We start from the raw sequence: 24,371 nt of genomic DNA on the forward strand, positions 1-24,371 counted from the left end.
ATAACCTAGAGGGTTATCCTATTGGTTCTGAGTGTATTTTCTGTATGTTAGAAGATGCTCACCTCCAAATTTATATAAACCAGCAAACCTTTTATAAAGACCCAACTTCGACCACAAATACCCCTACTCTTATAGTGTCTCTGGGAATGATTGAGGCTTCACTGCCCCTCCTGCAATTCTGTCCTACTTGCGTGCTAAGCACTTTTCAGTCAGGGAAGACTCAGGTGCGGGATTTTTAAAGTTCCTGCTTGTTCAGGGCTGGGCTTTTATGCCCTGGAGGCTTTCCTGGCTCCACTTTCGCCTGGCTCATTGGGGTTCCCCTCCCCCCACTTCATTTATTTTATTTTTTCTGCCTTCCTACCTTGTCAGAAGTGAAAACTTTTCTTTCTGTAGCATTCCAGCTCTTCCCTTTTTACATCTTAGGTCTAATTCATAGGTGTTCAGTGTGTTTTGAAAGTTATCTTGGTAAGTTTGTGGGACCAGATGAGTTGAGGACCCCAACTCTTCTGCCATCTTGCCTTGACTTGACTGAAAACAAAATTTCAGTGAACATTGAAAGTGGGAAGGAGTGCCATAAAAGCAAACTTAGTAGAGAGTTTCATGGAAAAAGGAGTTCAGTAGAAAAAGTAAATGTCACAGTGAAAAACACAGGTTTGGGTCTGTTTAGGAAATATTTATGTCAAGAAAGGGCAGGTACAGTGCATACTGAGAACTCAATGGCAATGTTAGTGAACTAGCAGGGGAGGAAGCAAGGGACCCATGGCTCAAGGAGTTCCCAAGACATAAGGAGTAAGGACTGTACTGTGACTGGGATTTGAGTTGAGAATTGAGATACTGAGATTAGCTGCTAGTGGCTGAAAGGGATCTTTGGTTCAAAGAGATATGAGAGGAAAGATGAGGCCTATTCAGAGAATAATGAGGAAGACTCTGTGGGAACAAAGTAGGATAATTGTTCTGTCAGTTTCCAGGATGCAAGTAGAGGAGGGGAACCAGGGGACAAGAGCCCATAGGAGCGGAGGGACAAGCATAAGGATTACAGAGTCTAGTGGGATGGATGTAGAATGATGAGTCAATTCATGTCTGTTCACTATATATGCTTATAACATATATATGCTGGTAACATAAAATAACAGAATAGGGCACCTGGGTGGCTCAGTGGTTTTTGTCCCCCTTAGGGTCAGGTCATGAAGAAATTTCACCCAGGAGGCAAAAGCACTGTACACTGAAAAGTATAAGACACTGATGAAAGAAATCGTGGAAGACAAAAATAAATGTGCTCATTGATTGGCTGAATTAATATTGTTAGTTATGTTAATACTGCCCAAAGCCATCTACAGATTTGGTGCAACCCCTATCAAAATTTCAATTGCATTTTTTATAGAAATAGAACAAATTTAAAATTTTCATGGAACCACTAAAGACTTCAAACAGCCAAAACAATCTTTTGGCTTTTGTTTTTGTTTTTGTTTTGAAACCAAGGCGACACACTTCCTGGCTTTAATCTGTACTACAAAGCCGTAGCAATCAAAGCAGTATGGTATTGGTATAAAAAAACAGACAAACATTTCAATAGAACATAATGGAAAGTCTGGAGATAAACCCATATATATGATCAATTTCTTTGTGACAAAGGAACCAAGAATATACAATCGGGAAAGGACAGTCTCTTCAATAAATGGTTTTGGGAAAACTGGACAGCCACATGCAAAAGAATGAAACTAGACTACGATCTTATACAATACACAAAAAATGACTCAAAACATATCAAAGATTTGAATTTAAGGATCCAAAACCATAAAACTCTTAGATAAAGACATGGGGGTAAGTTCCATGACATAGATCTTGGCAATGATCTATGTAGTGGGACTACATCAAACTGAAAAGCTTCTGCACCAAAAAAAGGAAACCACTGATACAGTGAAAAAGGCGTTTTTCTGAAAGGGAGAAAATATTTGCAAATCATATGTCCGTTAAAAGATTGATATCTAAAATACATAATGCATACAGCTCAATAACAGAAAACCAAACAATTCAATTAAAAATGGGCAGAAGAACTGAATAGATACTTCTCCAAAGAAGATTGACAAGTGGCCAACAGGTACATGAAAAAGTGCTCTACATCAGTAATCATTGGGGTAATGTAAGTCCACATTCATAACCTGTTAGAATGGTTATCATCAAAAAGACAAGAAAATGGGGCATCTGGATGGCTCAGTCTGTTGAGCAGCTGACTCTTGATTTCAGCTCAGGTCATGATCTCAGGGTTGTGAGATCAAACCTTTCTTGGGCTCCACAGTCAGTGGGTAGCCTGCTTCTTTCTCCCCGTCCCTCCTACTGCTCTCGCGTGTGCATGCACTCTCTCTGTAAAATAAATAAATAAATCCTTAGGGGAAAAAAAAAGACAAAAGGTAACAAGTGCTGGTGGTGATGTGGAGAAAAGAGAAACTAATGTTCACTGTTGGTAGGTATGTAAATTGGTATGGCCACAATGGAAAACAGTTATGGAGGTTTCTAAAAAAAAAAAAATTAAATATAGAACTATCCTATGACCCATCATTTCTCTGTTCAGTAATAAATCCATTAGAAATGAAAACAGGATATCAAAGAGATATTTGCACTCCCTGCTTATTGTGGTATTATTCAAAATAGTTAATATGTGGAAACACCATAATCTCAGCCAGTGTATAAATGGATAAGATGTGTTGTGTACACACACACACACACACAGGAGTATTATATGGCCACGAGAAAGGTGGAAGTCCTGCCATTTGTGACAACATAGATGGACCTTCAAGGCATTATGCAAAGTGAAATAAGACAGACAAGTACGACAAGTACTGCATGGTATTACTTACAAGTGATATCTAAAAACAAAAAAAGAAGTCAAACTCCTAGAAACAGAGTAATAACGTGGTTGCCAATACCAGTTGTGTATACATGGAGGTAAAAGGGTACCAGGTATAAGATGAATAAGTTCTGAGGATTTAAAGTAAAATACAGTAAGAGCTACTACCTTTGTGCTTTGATAAGCTTTTTCAGATTGAAGAACAAAAGAAACTGTTAGTGTGAAAATAAAATATAGTGATTGATGTTAACATTTTATTATACAATTGAAATTTGCTAAGAGAGTAGAGTTTAAGTGTTGTCATACACACAGAGAAGAGTTAATATGTGTAGTAATGGATTTGTTAGTTAACCAGATGGGAGGAGTCCTTTCACGTTGTGTATATATATCAAATCACTACTGCTTTAATTATCTTAGTAAATCTGTCAGTTATACTTCATGGAACTTTTTAAAAAGTTCATTTGCATGTATACAAACAGGACCTTCTTGAACTGCCTGCATGGCTTTTTAAAATAATGAGCAAACGGGGTGCCGGGGGTGGCTCAGTAGGTTAAGCGGCTTTCTTCAGCTCAAGAGTCCTGAGATCGAGCCCCACCTCCGCCTCCCAGCTCAGTGGGGAGTCTGCTTCTCCTCTGCTGCTCCCCCTGCTGGTGTTCTCTTGCTTGCACACATTCTCTCTTAAATAAGTAAATAAAATGTTTAAAAAATAATGTATAGGTTTTTACTAGAATTATGATTGTTGAAGTCATGATGTTTCCATTCTTTTTTGTTAAACATTTTATTTATTTATTTATTCATGAGAGACACAGGCAGAGGGAGAAGTAGGCTCCATGCAGGGAGCCCGACATGGGACTTGATCCCAGGGCCCCGTATCATGACTAGAGCCAAAGGCAGGTGCTCAACCACTGAGCCCCCCAGGTCCCCCTGCTGTTTGCATTCTGAAGTTTGTTGCATGAGAATTTCTCTGGGCAGATTGGAGCAGAGATATTCTATGAAGCATCAGTACAACTCCTGATGACTAAAAGCAAGCTCAAATGTGGATTCTATCTTATGGCTCTAGGTATTCCCACATGCAGAGAACTGTTCTGCATTTATTTTTACTCTATCTTTTTACTTTTTGTCTCATAATTCCTACAGTTTACTTGGGGATGTGGCTTTAACCATGTACTGCTTTCAGATTGCATTTTGTCTTTTTTTTTCTTCACAGTCATGGGATTGAAAATCAACATTTGACAAATAACTGTCTAGATCATTGTACAAAGAATACAATGTTTTGCTTTTTTTTCTTGTGTTCATTATGAGTTTCTTTTTAAGTAGTACTCTGTAAGAGGCAGTAGCTATACCATTGAGGCTAAGCTTATGAACTCTGGAGCCAGACTGCCTGGTTGTGCATCGAGGTGTACCACTTAGCACATGTCTCACCTTGAATAGGTGTTTATTTTCTCAGTGCCTCAGTTTATCATGTGTAAAATGAGGATGACAGTGGTACCTAGTGTTGTTTAGAGGAGTATAAATGAGTTACTTTCTGTAAACAGAATGATATGAAGCAGAGCTGACACATATATTAAGTAGAGATAGACATATATGTACAGTACAGGCTCTTTGGCATATTTGTGATTATGAGAATTTTAAATATGTATATTTATATATACTGTGCATGTATATGTTTATAATATATATGATATGTGCATATATTTATATATATTCAGAAATAATAGTGCCTATAGGAAAATAACTGTAGAAAAACAAAGGTAGTATGATAATATATATAATATGCACAAAAATAAGATCTTTCAGTCATTTCATTAGAAAAAGCATAGTGTACAAGTAAAAAATCATAATGAAATCAGTAAGATCAGTGACTACTATTTCTTGAAGATTTAATTGCTGGGCACTGTGGTAGGTCTTTTCTGGTTTCAACAACTTATTTCTTCATCTAGCTAGTTATATAATATTGGAGAATTTCCTTAACCTCTCTCTAAGCTCTGATTTTATCATCTATGAAGTAGTTATTGATGTCTGTTCTTTCTTTATAAATGTATCTTTTTAGTATAAAATGAGATAATGTAGTGAAATGATCAATGGGCTAGTACATAATTGTTTGATATATATTGATAAATTATGTAGCATGTAATCATAATGTTGGTTAACAACTGATCCTCAGTTTTCTTGAGAGCACAGATGTATTAGGAGCTACTGACTTCTCTGACCCTAGGTAGTTTACTGAATCAAAAATATTTGTATGGAGAAAGACAATTATTATATGATCTCAGTCATATGTGGCCTTTAAGAAACAAAACAGAAGATCATTGAGGAAGAAAGGAAAAAATAAAACAAGACGAAATCAGACAGGCAAACCATTAGGAGACTCTAAATCATTGGAGCCAAACCAGGGGTTGCTGGAGGGGGGGAGGGTAGGCTAACTGGGTGATGCACATTAAGGAGGGCACATGATGTAATGAGCACTGGGTATTATATAAGACTGATGAATCGCTGTCCCCTACCTCTAAAACCAATAATGCATTATATGTTAATTAATTGGATTTAAATTTTATTTTACTTTTTTAAAATTTTATTTATTCATGAGAGACACAGAGAGAGAGGGGGGCAGAGACACAGGCAGAGGGAGAAGCAGGCTCTATGCAGGGAGCCCAACGTGGGACCTGATCCCGGGTCTCCAGGATCACGCCCTGGACCGAAGATGGCACTAAACCACTGAACCACTGGGGCTGCCTGGATTTAAATTTTAAAAAACAAAAAATATCTGTATAATATATGTTCATATGTATTTATGATATACATATCAATAGATATATAATTATATATGATTTAATAATATACATTATTATAACTACATATAATTTAATATAAAATATACTTGTTATATCATATTTTATAATATATAACAATGTAATTATATAGCAGTGTATAATTATATATTTATATATAGTATTAGTATATGTTATAATATAATTGATATATTAGTATAATAATATATAATAGTATAATATTGTATAATTCACAGATGGGTAAGAGTTTTTGTGAAGTATGTCCATTTTTATGAATCATCTTCCTGCCATACATGGAAGTTTTATTTTTATAGTGTTAGTATCTTTGTTGTGTGCTTGTGATTTATACTCAGTTGTCTCTGTGGTCCAATTAATAAGCCCATCAACAAATTCTATTTGAATGTTCTCTATCAGCATTTGCAGGTGTTATTCTTTTTTTTTTTTTTAAGATTTTATTTATTCATGAGAAACACAGAGAGGAGAGAGAGAGAGGCAGAGACACAGGCAGAGGGAGAAGCGAGCTCCATGAAGGGAGCCTGACGTCAGACTCAATTCCAGGACCTTGGGATCACACCCTGGGCTGAAGGCGGCGATAAACCGCTGAGCCATGCGGGCTGCCCTGCAGGTGTTATTCTTGACTACAATTCTGACCGCACTTTAATTTATATGTTTTGTCCCTGTCTGCCAAGCAGTTTGTGAGGCTCCCCCATGGCATCGCTCATTGCCTTCTTTGCATCCCTGGCCCTAGCACTTTGCTAGGTAGAACAGGAAACCATCAGTATACGTTTATGGGATAAATAAACAAAGAATAGAAAGGAAGTCAAATTGATCTGACAGAGTAGCTTGCATTTCTAAGAATCAAGAAACTGAGCTTCTAAGAAATCTTTAAAAAGGTTACTGATCCAGGAGGATTGGGCCTCTAGGAAGAGAGCGTGATGCCAAGTAAGTTAGAATTTGTATGTTTTATCTATTTGTCTCTGGTTGGAGAGTATAAAATATAAATATTTCAACTCTTCTGAAGTTTTTCTTTTAACTAACTTAATACATTATAATTATTGAACAGAGGCGGGCTAGCAGAAAGACTAAATGGACTGCAGAATCGAGAGAGATCTGCCATTTCTTTGTGGAGACATCAGTGTGTTTCTTACCAAAAGACACTTTCAGGTAAGGCCTGCACTGACATCTGAGACTGTGGGTTAAGTATGTGCCAGTTGAAAGTATTTAACATTAAGATATATAAGTTTGATCATTAGTATTTTCATGACTTTTTCTTTTCTCCAGGTGTCCTGTAGATCTTAGAAATTGTTCTAAGGGATACCTAGTTTTTCCTTGGAGTCTGGCCACTGCACACTTAAAAAGCCAGATATTGGATGTACCATCTTTGTACTACATTAGTGTTTATGCCACACCTTTTTTCCCTTTCCATCACAAAAAAACTAGAATGCTGATTCTTGAGGGTTCTTAGAGATCTTCTAGTCTGAGCTCCTCTTTGGGGAATGGACAGAGTATGTAGCCTAGCAGAGGGAAGTGACTTGCTCTGATTACTCAGATTAGAGGAAGAAACCGGCTAGAGCCCCAACCACCTGACTGCCAGTGTCATGCTCTTTCAGTGGGGCCACATTGTGCCTCATAAAAGTAATTTTTTCACTCCTCTACTGATTTGTTCTTAGTATTACATTGAGGAATAAAAAAACACCCCAGATTGGACTTTATGTGTCAAGTATGGTATTTATCCTGAATTTTTTTGACTTAATAGTCTTGAAATATTGGAAATATCCTCAAGGTGAAAAAGAATACTTGGAGAAACTTTAATTTGGAACATAAATTCCTAGGAAATAGGGCAGCCCAGGTGGCTCAGCAGTTTAGCATCGTATTCAGTCCAGGGCGTGATCCCGGAGACCCGGGATCAAGTCCCATGTTAGGCTCCCTGCATGGAGCCTGCTTCTCCCTCTGCCTGCATCTCTGCCCCCCTCCCTCTGTGTCTCTATGAATGAATTAATGAATAAATAAGTAAATAATCTTTTTAAAAAAATTCCTAGGAAATAATTGGGGAAAAATAGCTTCTGTCTGCCTTCTTTTCTCCTTCAGCATTGTCTCTGTCATTGTTGTATCACATTTGGAGGCTTACTGTATGGTAAGTACAATGTTGAGGGCTTACTACATATTAAATCATTTAGTATGTAAAATGTGCTCTAAGATTCAATTTGCTTTCCTTATTTTCCAGGGACAAAAGCTGTAGGTTGAATATATGGTGTAGATGAGTAAGTCCAGATTGAGGTTATATATGTAGTCCATGTTCTTATTCACTGATCTATTAAGGCTTTTATTAGATGATCTGTTTAGGCTGGAGAAAAGATTAAAGAAGGCAAGTGATTAAGAAACCAGCAAAATAGAAATAGTGATACAAATGTGATTTTTGTTTGGGAAAATGTAGTCTTTCAACGTGTAGGTCCACTGATTTAAGGAGTAGAGGACATAAATTTGAATTTGTAAATCATGAATCTTGTGTAGGATCCCCTAAAATCTAATGATTTTGATAGGGAGGTGTCAGATTACCTTCTTAATTATTCATGTTGATATTCATATTGATATATACCAGGAATCATTCTACATTGTTGTCCTTGGCTTCTCATTACAGTGAATTGATCCAAGTGTAAAGCACAGAGTAGAGGTATCTTCTAGAGTTGGAATAGAAAAATACCAAGTAAAATAAGTGTGACTGTGTGCTTGGAATGAAGAGGGGAAATACGACCTTTTATTTGGCTCATAAGCACCAAAAAGCTTATTTGGAATGTTCCTTATAATTTGGGGATATAAATTATGCCATGATAAAAGACAAAGGCAAAATAAAAAGCACAGAGCCCAAAATGAATCCATTAATTTGGTATATGAATGTACCCATCTCCAATAGATTTTGCTTTCTTTCTTTTCTTTTTTTTTTAACTAAGCTCCACACCCAACATGAGACTTGAACTCACAATCCTGAGGTCAAGAGTCATGTGCAGTGCTGACTGAGCCAGGTGCCCTTTCAATAGATTTTTCTTTGACGAGTCTGAACATTTTTAGATTTGGATTTCATTTTTTGTTTCTTTTACATCAATGTATTATTTTTCAGGTCCATCAGACCCTCTCCTTGGTGTCTTGTAATACATCATGCTATTTTTCTCATTCCTTTTTTTATTTTTATTTATTTATTTTTATTTATTTATTTATTTTTATTTATTACTTATGATAGTCACACAGAGAGAGAGAGAGGCAGAGACACAGGCAGAGGGAGAAGCAGGCTCCATGCACCGGGAGCCCGACGTGGGATTCGATCCCGGGTCTCCAGGATCGCACTCTGGGTCAAAGGCAGGCGCCAAACCGCTGCGCCACCCAGGGATCCCTCCTTTTTTTATTTTTGAAAGGTTATTTATTTATTTGAGAGAGAGGGGAGAACAAGTGGGCGAGCACAAGCAGGGGGAGGGGCAGAGGCAGAGGGAGAAGCAGGCTCCCGGCTGAGCAGGGGCCCCAATGCGGGACACCATCCCAGGGCCCTGAGACCATGACCCGAGCTGAAGGCAGGCCCTTAGCCGCCTGAGCCACCCTGGCGCCTCTTCTCATTCCTTTTTATATTTATTATAAACATGTATTGGGAAGAACATTTCACTATTTTGTTTACCTTGTGGCTTGGCAGAAGTTTTTTCTTTCAGTTTAGAAAATTATATTTTCTTATTTCTATATATTTGTAATTGAGTAAATAAAGGGAAAACTTGTAAATATTAAATAGAGGTCCTCCTTCTACCCCCCAATTCCAAGAATGAAAATCTAGGAAACAACTGAGATGCAGTGATGAATTTATGACACTCTCTATATGGTTAATCTAAAGCCTCTGAGCCTCTTACTTTCCTACGTAAGTGTCTCGACTGAGCTCCTGCGAACAGTGACTCCCATGCTACGTAGGAGCACGTATGGCTATGGGACAGAGTCAGCACTCGTAGATGGTGAGAATAAAGAGATACAGCATTATTCTGAGGTCATTTTCATACCACATCTGATAGTTTAGAGGCAACCAAAATCAGCTGCTCTTCCTCCACCTTAGGGTTTGGATGTGCCTTCCGGCTTACAAGTCCTAAAGTCAGATTCCATTTTATATCTTACACACAGAAGTGGATTGTTCATCTTAGGTTAATTTTGACTGAACAGATGAATACATCAGGCTTGGCTTTCCCTTCTAATGGGTTTACTGAGAAATCTCGGATTAGTAGTAATTTTAGGAACCACATCTTGGTTTTTGGTTAGATATGAAGTATAGCACTCAGTCCATCTTTATTTCCTTCAAGATACAGTTAATCCAGGATACAATCACTGACCTTATTCAAACTTTATCAGTTTTACATGTACTTGTGAGTTTGTTTTGTTTATGTGATTTTATCATGTGCAGATTCAGGTGCGCACCACCGCAGTCTGGATACAGAATAGTCCACCGCAACAATGCCTCAGGCTACCCTTTCATAGCCACAAACACTTCTTTCGCACCCTCCTTTCTTACATTTTGCAACCACTAATCTCACCATTTCCATAGTTTTGTCATCTCAAAAATTTATGTAAATGGAATAATACAGTGTATAACCTTTTGAGATTGGCTTTTTTCACTCAACACAATTCCTTCAAGATTTATCTAAGTTTGTATGTGTATCGGTAGCTAACTTCCTTTTTCTGGTGAGTGGTAGCCCATGATATGGATGTACCAATATGTTTAACTGAGGGACATTTCGATCATTTCCATATTTGGGCTATTACAAATAAAGGTGCTATGAATATTAGTGTACAAGTTTTTGAGTGAACACAGGTTTTTATTTTTCTGATACAAATGATCAAGGCAGCAATTACCAGGTGTTATAATAAGTGCATGTCTAGTTTTATAAGACATTGCATATTAGTATCAAATATTTCAACGAATATTTCTAACATAGCATAATTTTTTTTGACATCTTTGTAGATTTCATTTTTTAATTCACTTTTTCTGGGCTATTTTATAACTCCCACTTAGAATCGTTGTTTTCCCTGTTTATACCTTTGAGTATATTTCAGTATAAAAGTCATATATTAATATTCTTCAACCTTGAACAAGTTTTAAATGTGTGCGTATTTCCTTGGCTGTTTTATCGTCATCACTAAGAAGAAGGGACTGAGGTTGGCGACAGAACAGAGAAGTGTGTGTGCAGCATATGAACGCTAATGTAGATGGGTGTGTGAGTTGACAGGCAGAGAAGAGGGGGCCAGAGGCCTCACCACTAAGGGTCTGGAGGCCATAATTGGATTTTCTTAAAATTTATTGAAGTGTAATTAGCATACGTTATATTAGTTTCAAGTGTACAACAAACTTACTGATATGGCAGTTCTGTGCATGACTCAGTGCTCACCGTAAGTGTGGTTGCCATTTGTCACCATGCAGTGTTGCTACATTATACTGTTGACTATGCTAACTATATTCTCTGTGCTGTACTTTTTATTTCCATGACTTACTTATTTTATAACTGAACGTTTGTACTTAATAATCCCCTCTGTCTATTTTGTCCACCTTCCATGTGATGCCTTAGAAATATACATTTTGAAATGTGGCTGTGGAATGGGAAAGGATGATTTTATTTTTCTTCCATTCTGAATGGAAACAGTTTTCCAACATTCCTTTGTGATGGCCAGTTTTTATTATGTGATATCCAAAGCATTTCATGGATTTGTTAATCCGTTTAATCTTCACGATAACCCTTCCAGTTAGGTCTTCTGATCCTACTTAAAGATGAAGAGAATGTGGACAGGCACAGCCCTGTGTGTCTCGCCAGCAGGTCACAGAACCAGATTTGCATCAGTCTGTCTCAGTGGCCTGTGATCATATTCCATCTCCTTCTAGATAGATTTTTGGGAGGCAGATCCAGGTAGGCACCGATAATGTATGCCTGGGGCATGACTGAGTTCTGGAAACATGAGTGTAGTGAAGTCTGCCCCGATTCCCTTGCTCAGCCTGTGTTTAATAAGAGTGTGACAAATATTTTCACAATATGTTTGATATTCAAGTTTTTAAAACTAAAAATAGTTAAGAATATTCTTAGATGGATAAATCCTGTGAACTCCTTGTATTGTTTAGGAAGAGAATGGGGGAAAAAAAGCTAATGAAACCAAAAAAAAAAAAAGACGTTCTTCAGAGAAGTTATTTTTCATTATGAGATTTTTGTTCTGAAAAGTTCACTCTAAATTTGAGAAAGATTGTAAGGGAGAAAAAGAAACAAGTAAAATCTGTGAAGTACAGTAGCATTTACCGGTGTCCAAAGCAGAATTCCCTCTGAATTATCTTTTTCTTCAGCACGTGGCTATCAAATATGTTGAGAGTGGTCACTAAGAGTGTGTGTGCGTTCTCACTTGAGGACGCTTCTGATATACCTGTGAAGGTAAAAAATGATACAGGTTTTCTGTGCATGTTTGTGTGTTGCAAACATAATAAATATATCGTCTTAGGGATCCCTGGGTGGGTCAGTGGTTTGGCGCCTGCCTTTGGCCCAGGGTGTGATCCCGCATCGGGCTCCGGGTATGGAGCCTGCTTTTCCCTCTGCCTGTGTCTCTGCCTCTCTCTTTCTCTCTCTCTCTCTCTCTCTGTCTATCATGAATAAATAAATAAATAAAAATCTTTAAAAAAGGGATCCCTGGGTGGCGCAGCGGTTTGGCGCCTGCCTTTGGCCCAGGGCACGATCCTGGAGACCCGGGATCGAATCCCACGTCGGGCTCCCGGTGCATGGAGCCTGCTTCTCCCTCTGCCTGTGTCTCTGCCTCTCTCTCTCTCTCTCTCTCTGTGACTATCATAAAATAAATAAATAAAAATTAAAAAAAAAAATCTTTAAAAAAAAGTTTAAAAAAATAAATATATTGTCTTGAACTTCAATTAGTATTATAAGAGTAAAGAACAGACTTATTTATTCATATTGGTATTCGTATTTAACAGCTTTTGTATTAGCATTTTTATCTTTTTTTTTGCCTGTTGCCACTGGGTCAAGGTCAGCTGAAATTTTGTGAAGAGTAGGCCACAAAATGCTATGGCTTCCATAATGCCTTTCTCCCATACTGCCATCAGGGAACCCTTGCTTTCCACTTATGGCACGAGCCAGCCCCTCAGGGCGCCCCCCTCAGTTAGTTGGTGGAATGCCCATGCTGGCTCAGCTCCATGAGGTGCTGAGTCTCCGTAGGATTCACAGTTACTGGATTGCCAGACCCTTTTAGATGACTTAACTATGCACCACTAGGGTATCTGCTTAAAGTAAATGTGTTCACTTTTCAGGAGTTACTGTTTTCTCATTTATCTTATTATTTTAATTTCCTAGTCACTTTGCATTGAGAACATTTCATTTTCCAACCATAACTTTTACAAAATTATATTCACTGCCTTACTGTTTTTCCAATGCCATATTTTATTATACATGTCCCCTTTTGTTGCTTTTTTATGGGGTTTTTATTTGTTGTTTGTTTCTCCTGCAGAGAATGGCCTCTGAATTTAGGGGAAAAATCTGCTATTTATTATTTCTTCCTTTATTTCTGGATACCAGACTTGAAAGTTTTTCAGAGTTGATGCAAATTGGTGAGACCGGATTTCAGATTGATGCAGATAATTTAAGTGATGGCTCCCACTGAATGCTCCTTCCTGCCAGGCACCGAGTGAGGCAGTACCTACACACTTCTTCATGTCACTAATTGTCTCCAGAACACTTCAGAGCTGCACTATGCCTTCCAGATCATAAAAGTACCCAAAATGTTCTATTATTAGTCCCATAGAATCAGAAATTGTTTGTTAAATGAGGAAAACTGATTTGGGGATGGAGATAGGGCTGCTACTCTTTTAAATCCTGTTTTTCACTGTCAGTTGTTAAACAATGTGGGGTTTTTTTTTTTGTTTTTTGTTTTTAAGTTTTTTTGGATATTTAAGATCACTTCAGTTAGTGAATCAACTGAAGACGAGAATCAGTGTTTTCAATTAGCTAACTAATTATGAAACATTGGAGGTTTTATTCTTTCTTAACTTTTGCCAGAAAAATTATGTTCTGTTTAACTGAGATTTTGAATAGTCCAATTTTTTTCTGTTTCTGTTTTTTCCTTAGTTTTAGTGAGAAAATCAATAAGTTTAAGGCATACAGCATAAATATTTGCTATACAAATATCATAAAATGATCCCACAATAAGTTCAGTTAACATCTATCTTCTTACGTAGATATAAGAAAAGATAAAATTTTTTACTTATGATGAGAACTAGTATTTACTGTTTTAGCATTGACTGTAGTCAGTTTTGTAGGTTACATCCCTAGTACTATTTAATCTTACAACTGGAAGTTTACAGTTTTTAATAATCTTCATCAGTTCCCCCCTGCAACACATGTGCACTGTGTGTGCATTCGCTTGCTCCTTTCCAGCTCTGGTAATCACAAATCTGATGTCTTTCTCTGTTATTTGGGGATATTTTTGGGTTTTGGTTTTGTTTTTATTTTTTTGTTTAGATTCCACATATTAGTGAGATCATTGAATTATTTCACTTAACATGTGCCCTCAGGGTCCATCTGTGTTACCACAAGTGGCGAGATTTCCTTCTCATGACTGAGTAGCATCCTATTGTGCATATATTTTTTTTCCAGTGTGTATGTGTGTGTGTGCTCATGTATATGTGTATATATGTGCACATATCATTTTCTTCATCTACTCATCTATTGATGGACACGTAGGTAGTTTCCAGATCTCAGCTATTGTAGATAATTCTGCTGTGAATATGGAGATGCAGATATCTTTTCAAGTTAGTGTTTTCACTTTCTTTGACTAAATACCCAGAAATAGAATTGATGGATTAGATGGTATTTCTCTTTTTTATTTTTTTGTGGAATCTCCATACTGTTTTCCACAGAGGTTATACCAGTTTACATCCCCATCAACAGTGCACAAGGATTTCCTTTTCTCCAAATTCTTGCCAACATTAATTATTGTTCTTTTTGGTGCAAGCCATTCAAACAGGTGCAAGGTGATATCTCACTGTGGTTTTGATTTGCATTTCCCTAGTGATTAGTGATGTGCATCTTTTCATGTACCTGTTGGCCTGAATAGCCCATATTTTAATTTTTTTTCCTTTGTGCAAAATCATTATAATTGAAAGATTTCTTTAGGTTATTATTGAAGACCAGTAAGAGGCAATTTACATTAGTATATATTATGTTCAGGTAATGAAATATAAAAGTACAATTTAAACCTTTGGAAAATGGTTTATGCATTAGATGCAGTGGATGCAACAGAATTTTTATTTAGATGTCTTTTACCATGTGAATATTTCCTTTTATTAAATTATATCTTGTGTTGAAACATAAACAAAGAAGAAAGACCAGAAAACATAGACATGCAGCTTAACACATGCTTATAAAGTAGGTACTGCTATAACCACCATTATTATTACTCTTGTTTCTTTTATTCGTTCATCCAGATTTTTATTAAGCAACATATATGCTTCCATCACTGACACAGTGTCTGACCCCATTATAGCATTATAATTAATTTTTTCTTGCTTCCTTATTTAAAATAGTAAAGCTTTAGTCTTTAGAAGGAAACAAAACAGTATTTTGCACTTGAAGATGTTTTAATAATGTCTGTGAAACTTTACTTATTCAAGTGCTTTTTGGAAAACTAGACAAAAGAAACAAAACTAGAAGGAATAAAGTATATTATTTCTTAGGAATTGTAGAGTAGAATGATTACAGCGAATTATTCCTTAAAGAATGTTTTATTTATACAATTTCAAAAGAAATTGAAAGAATCCATATACTATTCCTTGTGCTGATGATTAACTATAATAAAATACTCAGAATAGTGCTCTGGAGCAATTCTAACCAATGCCTTTAAGCTTTCTTCACATTGTATAGCAGTTTGGAAATATTAGTAAATATTATAAAATAAATTGTAGAAAACCATCAACAAAGGTTATCATTGGAAAAGGTGTTGGGGCAGGGTTTCTTTTTAAATATTTCGTTTATGAAAGAAGAAATTTATCAGAATCAAATACATTGCTTTTATAATTAAGAAGTAAGAAAAGTGAGAAGTAGCAAATAGCACCCTGGATTTTACTTATCAGTTACTAAAATGTGCACCATTGTATCAGGAGGCAAATAGCTTAATAATGAGACTGGTTTTTCCATTGGGGCAGTTTTTCAAAATGCAGAGTATAAGCTGTTGTTTGTCCTTGAGCAGAAGCAGCTGTGAAGAAGCTCAGAGGCTTGGTTTTGTTCTCTGACACCGCCACAGTTTCCCATTAGGTACTCTCCCTGGAGCTCTCCTTGTTACCTGCACAGACCTTACGTAGGCATTTCTGTGCTCCCGATGCAAAGGAGGGCTGAGTCTCAGAGAACCCTGGCCTTGGGCCACCCACTGTCCCCAGCGTCCCTCTGGCCAACCCCAGGAGAAGTGGCTGCAGGATCTGAGGAGCAGGGTCCCGCTGGCCCTGTTGGGAACAGGCAGGCAGAAATCAGGCCCCTGCCTCCTTCTTGTTGCTCTCAGGGACCCCTCTGAGTCTGGGGAGCCCATTTTTCAGACTCACCACTTGAGTGGTCTAGAGAGGAAGAAGGAATGTCAGGGCCAGCATTTTCTTTTCTTTTTTCTTTTTTTTTTTTTTTTGAACATAAATAAAAACTTTTATTTTTTTAATAATAAATTTATTTTTTATTGGTGTTCAGTTTGCCAACATACAGAACAACACCCAGTGCTCATCCCGTCAAGTGCCCCCCTCAGTGCTCATCACCCAGTCACCCCCACCTCCCGCCCTCCTCCCCTTCTACCACCTCTAGTTTGTTTCCCAGAGTCAGGAGTCTTCATGTTCTGTCTCCCTTTCTGATATTTCCTACCCATTTCTTCTCCCTTCCCTTTTATTCCCTTTCACTATTATTTATATTCCCCAAATGAATGAGACCATACAATGTTTGTCCTTCTCCGATTGACTTATTTCACTCAGCATAATACCCTCCAGTTCCATCCACGTTGAAGCAAATGGTGGGTATTTGTTATTTCTAATAGGGCCAGCATTTTCTATCCAGAAACAGTGGTGTGAGTGGAAAGAAGAGCCAAGAATCCTGTGTAAATATGTGTGTGTCTCAAAAGACTTACCTAATTTCTTTGCTGCAATATTATCTCACAATTAAAGAATAATTTGGGGTAGAAAATGGTGGGCTGATTATTTCTATCAAAGCAAGTTGATTGGCAAAGTATGAGCCCTTTATTTAGACAAGAAATAATTGTTAGGAAATACATATGGTTTAATCTAAGTCTCCTGTAGCTGTGTTTTTAAAGTTAGGAAAGAGAGCTGTTGTGAGCTGTTCATTTAATTTGTGTAATTTTGGGCAACATTTTATGCCTCATAAGTATTTTGTTTCCGTGGAGACATAGGGGATTTGGGGCAAAATAGGACAAGTTTATAAAACAATGTATTTAGATTTACAGAATGAGAATGACATGGATTGAAGAAGGGTTGTTGTTTTAGAGTACACAGTCTTTAAAAAGTCACTTAAACTTCTTTTTCTTAAAGTTTGATGTACCTTATTTACCACTCTAGTTTCCAGTGAGGGGACACTGCAGTGACCTGCTCCGTGTGGGTCGACTCCAGTTTGGCTGTAGTTCCTTTTCTTGACTTCCCCTTTCCTTTGGGCTCAGGGGAGCTGTCTCTGGCTTATCTCCAGCTTCCTCCAGCCAGTAAAACCAGAAAGCCAATTACATGTCGAAGCTTTATTTTTTTTCTCTTTTTTACCCCTATCCAAATTTTGCTGTAGCCATCGTATTTAATATGGCTTTTTGCCATCCTGTGCAAGAACAATTCAGAATTCACATGAATTCTCTGGGCTGAGGTAGTCAGGTTGGGAGACCCACTATGGTATTAGTTTGTCCAGTGTTAGGGCTGTGATTTCATGTCTTAAATGACTATAATTTCCAATGATCATTGTAAGTGTAAGCTAACAAGGAGTATGAAGGGTTCATATTTGAACTCTTGACTTTCATAATGTTATTTCATAACTTCATTAAAAATAAATGATGGGTCCTGAGAAATAGAGGAGGAAATACTACCACACTCAGCTCTCTGCTAGTGTCTCTGTCACACCTCTGCTGCGTCTGCCAATCCATTCTTACCTTCATTTCTTAGAAATTATGTCTTGTGAATTTTTCTACGTAAAAAATCTATAAAATGTGGTTTGGTGACACAGCAGAATTCAGTGATGCCTTTGGGTTCCCTGTAGATTACTTAATCTATGCTGTCTCCATTTCTTTTTATATGAAAAGAAAAATAGTAGTTTCCAGTTTTAAGATTGTTTTCTCATAGGCCTGAGGTTTAAAAAAAATCTTTATGTCTGTTTTCTGGTGTAAATGATCTGAAAATAAGACTGCACAGTTGGCCCATTCTGAATGAATTGTATAGCAGGCAAAACATGTTTCTTGTTGAATTCTATATGTAGTTCAGTAAACAAAAATTCATTCATAGTGTTAAATTGGGACCTTGTCAATGATGAACATTATCTACATCTTAAAAGCCCTGTTTTCAACAATTAGTAAAGTATTGATATTGGCAGGGAAGCAATTTTCTTTTTATTTTTGGCTCTCTTGAGTCGTCATTTTTACCCTCAAGCCTAAGTTCATAGCAGACTGGCATTTGTGAATGCTAGAAATCTTGTTTGTCCTCTTGACCGTTTCACCAATCTAGTTTTCTAAATTTCTTTAGCTCATTTTGTTTTCAAAGGGGTTATAGGTTTTCCATTTGGGATCCTGCTTCCTGGAGAAGACTCTTTGAAAGTACAAGCCCAGACTTGACTTTTTCCTCGTCTTTCAGTAGGGATTGCCAAGGAAGGTGGCCCTGCTCTGGTAGCCCATGCAGTGTGAATCTTAATGAAAGAAAGTGCTCTAAGAGCGCTGCTCCTGCTTATCACACAGTACTACCTACCTTTCTGACTAGATGCAGTTGTAAATTTTTCTGTTACCAAATAGGAACTTTTTCAACCTGCAAACAGAATAAACAAGTTCTTGGGTTAGTGAAATGCCTTGTAAAGTTGTAAAAAATTGGAAGCTGCGCTTTTGTTTTGTGATAGTGATTTATAAGAGTGGTGGGGAGGCCCACTCTCATATCCCTTTTCGTCCTACTGTGATGCTTCATTTCCATTAATTAGTTTTTTCCTGCAGTACTCACACAGCTGGGCACCCTCCCTCCTGGTTTGCTCTTCCCATGTTCGTTTTCCTTCTTGGTTTTTTTTTTATTTTTTTTTTATTTATGATAGTCACACACACACACAGAGAGAGAGAGAGAGAGGCAGAGACATAGTCAGAGGGAGAAGCAGGCTCCATGCACCGGGAGCCCGATGTGGGATTCGATCCTGGGTCTCCAGGATTGCGCCCTGGGCCAAAGGCAGGCGCTAAACCACTGCGCCACCCAGGGATCCCTCCTTCTTGGTTCTTTGCTGACTCCTCTTTTGTGTGCAACTTCAGCAGATGTTCCTCAGACTTCTGTCCTGGCCCTCTTCCTGTCCTCGTGGCCTTGATGGGTAATCGAGGATCTGCATGCTGCCTCCCCAAGGAGGTTTGGTCCTTCTGTGTCCTGGTGCCTTTCTTGGCCAGCCCCAACCCTACCGGCACCTAAGAACTCTGCACCTTCCACAGACCCAGCGTGCCCCAGCACTTGCCTTTCTTGGTCTTAATTGAGCTATTTTCCATTAAGACTTTCTTGTACATGTTTTTCAATCCATGTCGCCCCTATATTCTGATGATTCAGCCTCAGAACTCTCAAGTCAGAGCTCTTCATGTATTGCATCTGCTACTAGTTAAGGCTCAAATTCTCTCATGCCTGGATGATTGTGTCAGTTTCCATCTGGTCTCCCTGCCACTGACCTTTCCTCATTTTCAGCCTATCACAGTCATCATCCTAAGAGGCAAATCTGATAATTTCATGATTCTGCTTTTTCTTTTGACTGCTTATTACCCTTGGAATAAGTGTTCACCACCTTTAGGCTGTCTTGTGCGGCATTCTTGGTCACGTGCCCAGCCTACCTGATGTCGTCTCATTTCCCACTTCCCCACACCTGTGCATGATGCTGAACACCTCCTTCATGGCTTAGCTGTGTCCTTCATGATGCATTTGGCTACTGGGCCTAATAGACTTTTGTCCCTTTGTACTTTTACTGCCAGTATCGTGTTATACTGTAATGACACAGAGTATAAGTGAATAATAGCTGAGCAGAGTGCTGCAGAGACGCGTAGGGCTTACCCAGAAGCTCCCATCAGTGTCTGGTAACTGAGGAGGTGTTTATGATGCAAACAAATAGATGTCAGTGGGGAATTTAAAAACATTATGTGACATCTGAGTGCAAACACAGTCCTCGGGAGATGCTGGTTCTGGCCTCAGCTGTGCCAGAACCCAAAGCCTATGTGGGCACATGTGGGGCACGGTGATCTGTGCCTCACTTTCTTTACTGATCACAGTTGAATTTGTTAGGCCTTGGGTTCTTTTGACTTTAAAATTCTGTCTTGCTGTTTTACCTTGTCTTGTGTGCTGTTCCCATGTAAAGGCACTCTGAGCATTTTTCACGAAGGAGTCCCTGCACGTGTTTTGCTTCCTTTGCACTTTTTCCATGATTGGAACTGTCTGGTCTCTCGCTGCATGATTTTCAAGAGAGGCACGTTCATGACATCATCTCATTTTAATCCTTAAGTTCCTTTCCCTTCTCCTTTCCTCCCCTCTTCCCTGTTAGTGTTTGTTATAATATTGTTGAACAGATACAGCACCCAAGACTGAAATACCTACTTTTGTTTAGTAGTTGTGAATTTGCTGTACTTGTTAGGACATGCGCTGCTCTGGTTAATTGTAGATTTTGCCTGTTTTGACCTAATATAAAGTGACTCAGCTAATGAATTAGAAGTTGTTCATTAGAATATCCTTTCTAAATAATTGTTACAGGAGAGGAGAGGTTTGAGGATTGGTTTTGGAATACGTATCAAGAATAGTAGGGCAGGGGATCCCTGGGTGGCTCAGCGGTTTAGCGCCTGCCTTTTGCCCAGGGCGCGATCCTGGAGTCCCGGGATCGAGTCCTGCATCGGGGTCCAAGGCATGGAGCCTGTTTCTCCCTCCTCCTGTGTCTCTGCCTCTCTCTCTCTCTCTCTCTCTCTCTGTCTATCATAAATAAATAAATCTTAAAAAAAAAAAGAATAGTAAGACAGTAGAGGCACCCTGGATTCTATGAATGCATCAGTAAGTGTGTTTATAGTGTTTCCACATGCAGAGGGTGTGCTCTTCTGTACAGATGTGCATGCAGTTCTGGCCTTCTTCAGTATTGTTTAGAGGAAGGTAGGTGTGAGCCTCTAAACCCTACAGCACTCTTCGAATCATCTACAGTTAGTAATTTGCTATGTTACGATGCCTGAAAATTTTCTCAACACATCTATTTTTCAGTTGATGTTACATTTATAAAAAAGATACTTAGATATCTATTTCTCTACTTTTCTTTAGCCGTAAGAGCTTTTAAAAGTTGTTTTCAGTGTGATTTTTGGGTACCACTTTAAACCTATTTTCCTAGCCAAGAATATTACCTATAGTGTTATGAAATAAGGTATTTTAAATGAGGAAGTTTTTTTGATAAAGAGGGCCTTGCTTTGAGTATTCAGAGGAGCAGGGGCATTATTCACATTTGGTGGTCCTCTACACTTCACCCATTGGAAAGATTAACCTGGAATGCTTCTGTCTCCCTCCGTCAGCTTGGGCTGCCATAACAAAGTGCCACGGATCGGGGGGTGGGGGGGCTTACAAAACAGACATTTCTTCTCACAGAGGCCAGAATTCTGAGATCAGGGTGTTAACCATCATGATCCAGTCCCAGTGAGAGCTTTCTTCCTGGCTTATGGATAGCTGCATCTAGCTGGGTGCTCACATGACCTCTTTGTGCACAAGAAGAAAGACAGATCGCTAGTGCCTCTTAGAATCCTACTGAATCTGTGCCCCCATCCTTGTGACCTCATTTAACCTTAATTCCTTCCTTAGAAGCACCATCTTTAAGTATAGCTACACTGGAGGTTAGGGTTAGAGCCTCACATGTGAATTTGGGGGGACACAAACATTCAGTCCAAAGCATTTGCCAAAGACCTCCCAAAATTCATGCCCTTCTCATATGCAAAACATAGTCATTTCATCCCAACAGTCCCTAAAGTTAAACTCATTCCAGCATCAACTCCCAAGTCTAATGTCCAAAGTCTCATCTCTAAATATCATCTAAATCATAGGTGGGTGGGAGTCTAGGAACCATTCATCCGGTGGCATAATTCCTTAATAGCTATAAGCCTGTGAAACAAGACAAGTTAATGTGGTTCCAAATATACTGCTGGGACAGGTATAGGATAGGCATTTCATTTCAAAAAGAAGAAATGGGAAAGAAGAAGGGGGTGGTAAGTCTCAAGTAAATCCAAAACTACCAAGGAAAATTCCATTAGATTTTAAGGCTCAGGGAAAATTCCTTTAGTTCAGTGCTCTGCCCTCCAGGTCTACTGGGATATCAGAGTTACCTCTATGGCTCAGTAGGGCCTTTGCTCTTACAGCTTTCTGCAGAGGCCTCACCACTGAGGCAAGGAGGAGGCAGACTGACCCAGCTAAACCAAAAAAGTACACCTATCCTTTGAAAACCAGGAGAAATAATCAGCCCTGCCCGCTGGGCCTAGGGTTGAGTGGCAGGCAGCACCTTTAGAGTCATCCTTCCCTTTTTTGAAAGATGATGCATATTCCCAAAAGAATAGTCCTCTTTTGACAGCCTTCCTTCATTACTTCTAGTGTCTGTCTCCTCAGTTCAAATAGCAGTATTTTTGCTCATACATTGTGCAATCTCACTATCAAGTGATAGTCTAGCCACACCCTTGGTGTTCTTGTCCAAAATGCTTTATTTTTTGCAATATGGACAGGCAGAGAACTTTCCAAGTCTTGAAGTGCTGCTTCCTTTTTGCTTAACAATTCCTTCTTCAATTCATCTCTCCTCTCTCAAATTTTACTCTTAATTCAGGAGGATGCAGGCTATATACCATTTACATTTTGGTTAGAAATCTCTGCTGAATAATCTAATCTTGTGGCTCACAAGTCCTATCTTCTGCAAAACACTAGAACACAATTCAGCCAAGTTCTTTGCCACTTTATAACAATTATTGTCTTAATCAGTTTGGGCTGCTATAACAAAATACCATAGACTGAGTGGCTTAAACAATAGGTATTTAATTCTCACACTTCTGGATTCTGGGAAGTCCAAGCGTAAGGTGCCAGTAGATTCGGTTCCTGGTGAAAGCCAACTTTCTGGTTTGTAGACAGCCACCTTGCTTATATCCTCACATGGCAAAAAGAAAGATCATCTCTCTTGTGTCTGTCCTTATAAGGGGCTAATCCTGTTCATATGAGCTCCATCCTCATGACTTCATTATTTCTGAAAGCCCCGCCTCCAAATACCACCATTAGGGATTAGGACCTCAGCATATGAATTTTGGTGGGATACAAACATTCAGTTCATAGCAATCCCCTTTCCTCCAGTTTCTAATAATCTCCTCTTCATTTCTGTTTGATGTCCCACCAGAATTATCCTTAACATATATATTTCTAGAATACACCTTAGAACTCCTCTAGCCTCTAACTCAGCTCTAAAGCCACTTCACATTTTTAGGTATTTGTTACAGCCGTACCCAGCTTGAGTTGCCGTGACGAAATACCATAGATTATGTGGCTTAAACAACAGAATTTTTTTTCTCACACTTTTAGAAGCTTAGAAGTACAAGATTAGGGTGCTACCATGGTCATTTTCTCAAGTGAGAGCTCTGCTCCTCCTTGTTTGTAGGCAGCAGCTATCTGGTTGTGTGGTCTTGTAGCCTTTGCTCTATGCTTGGTAGAGAGAGATTGGGATTGCTGGTGCCTCTTCTTACCAGGACACTAATCTATTAGATCTGAGCCCCACTGAATGGCCTCATTCAACTTTAATTACTTTCTTTGGAGGTTCTATCTCCAAATACAGTCACACAGAGAGTTAGGACTTCAACATATGAATTTATGGGGGGCACAAACATTCAATCCAGAATATCCCTCTTGTCCGTTTTTTATATAAACTTTGCTTAGGGATCCATTGTCTTCCTGGAACCTTTTTATACTTTTTCCTTACCTAGATTTCTTAAAAAACTGGACCGTTTATTGCCTTTTCACCCTCTCCCAAAACAGTAGGCTGCCTCGGCAGAAAAAGTCACAGTAATGTTTCTGATGGTAGTACTGTGACACTGTGATTCTAGGTGGCTTTGCTACATTCTGATTGTTTTCATTGCTTTAGACTGCAATGAACATTCCGATCGCCTGGTCAGTATTATCTAGGCTTTTTCTTTCTTTCTTTCTTTCTTTCTTTCTTTTTTTTTTTTTTAAGAGTTGGGTTTCAGATTTCTATTTCATGCTTAGGATTATTGTGGCTTTTGGTGAAGAATATTTTAAACTGGGTGAAAAGGCAAAAAAAAATGTGGAATCAAGAAGTGAAAGCACAATTGTTTATAGTTCAGTAAGCACTTGTGGTTAACAAATGTGTCTGTTCATCATTGCCAGATGACTTAAAATTTTATGGGAGAACATAAATTTTAAACAAAAAGTAATTTTGCTGTTTACAGGGTAAAGATGTGAATTTCTTCAGAATATAGTTTTTAGGCAACCTGGACCTCCTGCTTTG

At 38.4% G+C, this 24,371-nt stretch overlaps 1 protein-coding gene and 1 long non-coding RNA gene across 14 annotated transcripts in view; one reads left to right on the forward strand and one right to left on the reverse strand.

Moving 5' to 3' along the window:
• SPIDR (scaffold protein involved in DNA repair) overlaps positions 1-24,371 on the forward strand; it is a 434,037-nt gene that overhangs the window by 138,824 nt on the left and 270,842 nt on the right. For all 12 annotated transcript variants that reach the window (XM_072813794.1, XM_072813796.1, XM_072813795.1 and 9 more), the window contains one exon: positions 6,698-6,798. In XM_072813794.1, coding sequence (XP_072669895.1) covers positions 6,698-6,798 — 101 coding nt within the window. The remainder of the gene's footprint in view (positions 1-6,697; positions 6,799-24,371) is intronic.
• LOC140626171 (uncharacterized) lies at positions 11,796-23,945 on the reverse strand. Of its 2 annotated transcripts, none has more exons than XR_012025372.1 (3): positions 23,826-23,945; positions 18,605-18,661; positions 11,796-12,054 (listed from the first exon to the last, which is right to left on the reverse strand). It is a non-coding gene; the product is annotated as an uncharacterized lncRNA (long non-coding RNA). The 2 variants fall into 2 exon arrangements; XR_012025371.1 differs by lacking the exon at positions 11,796-12,054 and adding an exon at positions 14,975-16,126.

The sequence above is a fragment of the Canis lupus genome, chromosome 37, assembly GCF_048164855.1.
Source record: "Canis lupus baileyi chromosome 37, mCanLup2.hap1, whole genome shotgun sequence".
NCBI lineage: Eukaryota > Metazoa > Chordata > Mammalia > Carnivora > Canidae > Canis > Canis lupus.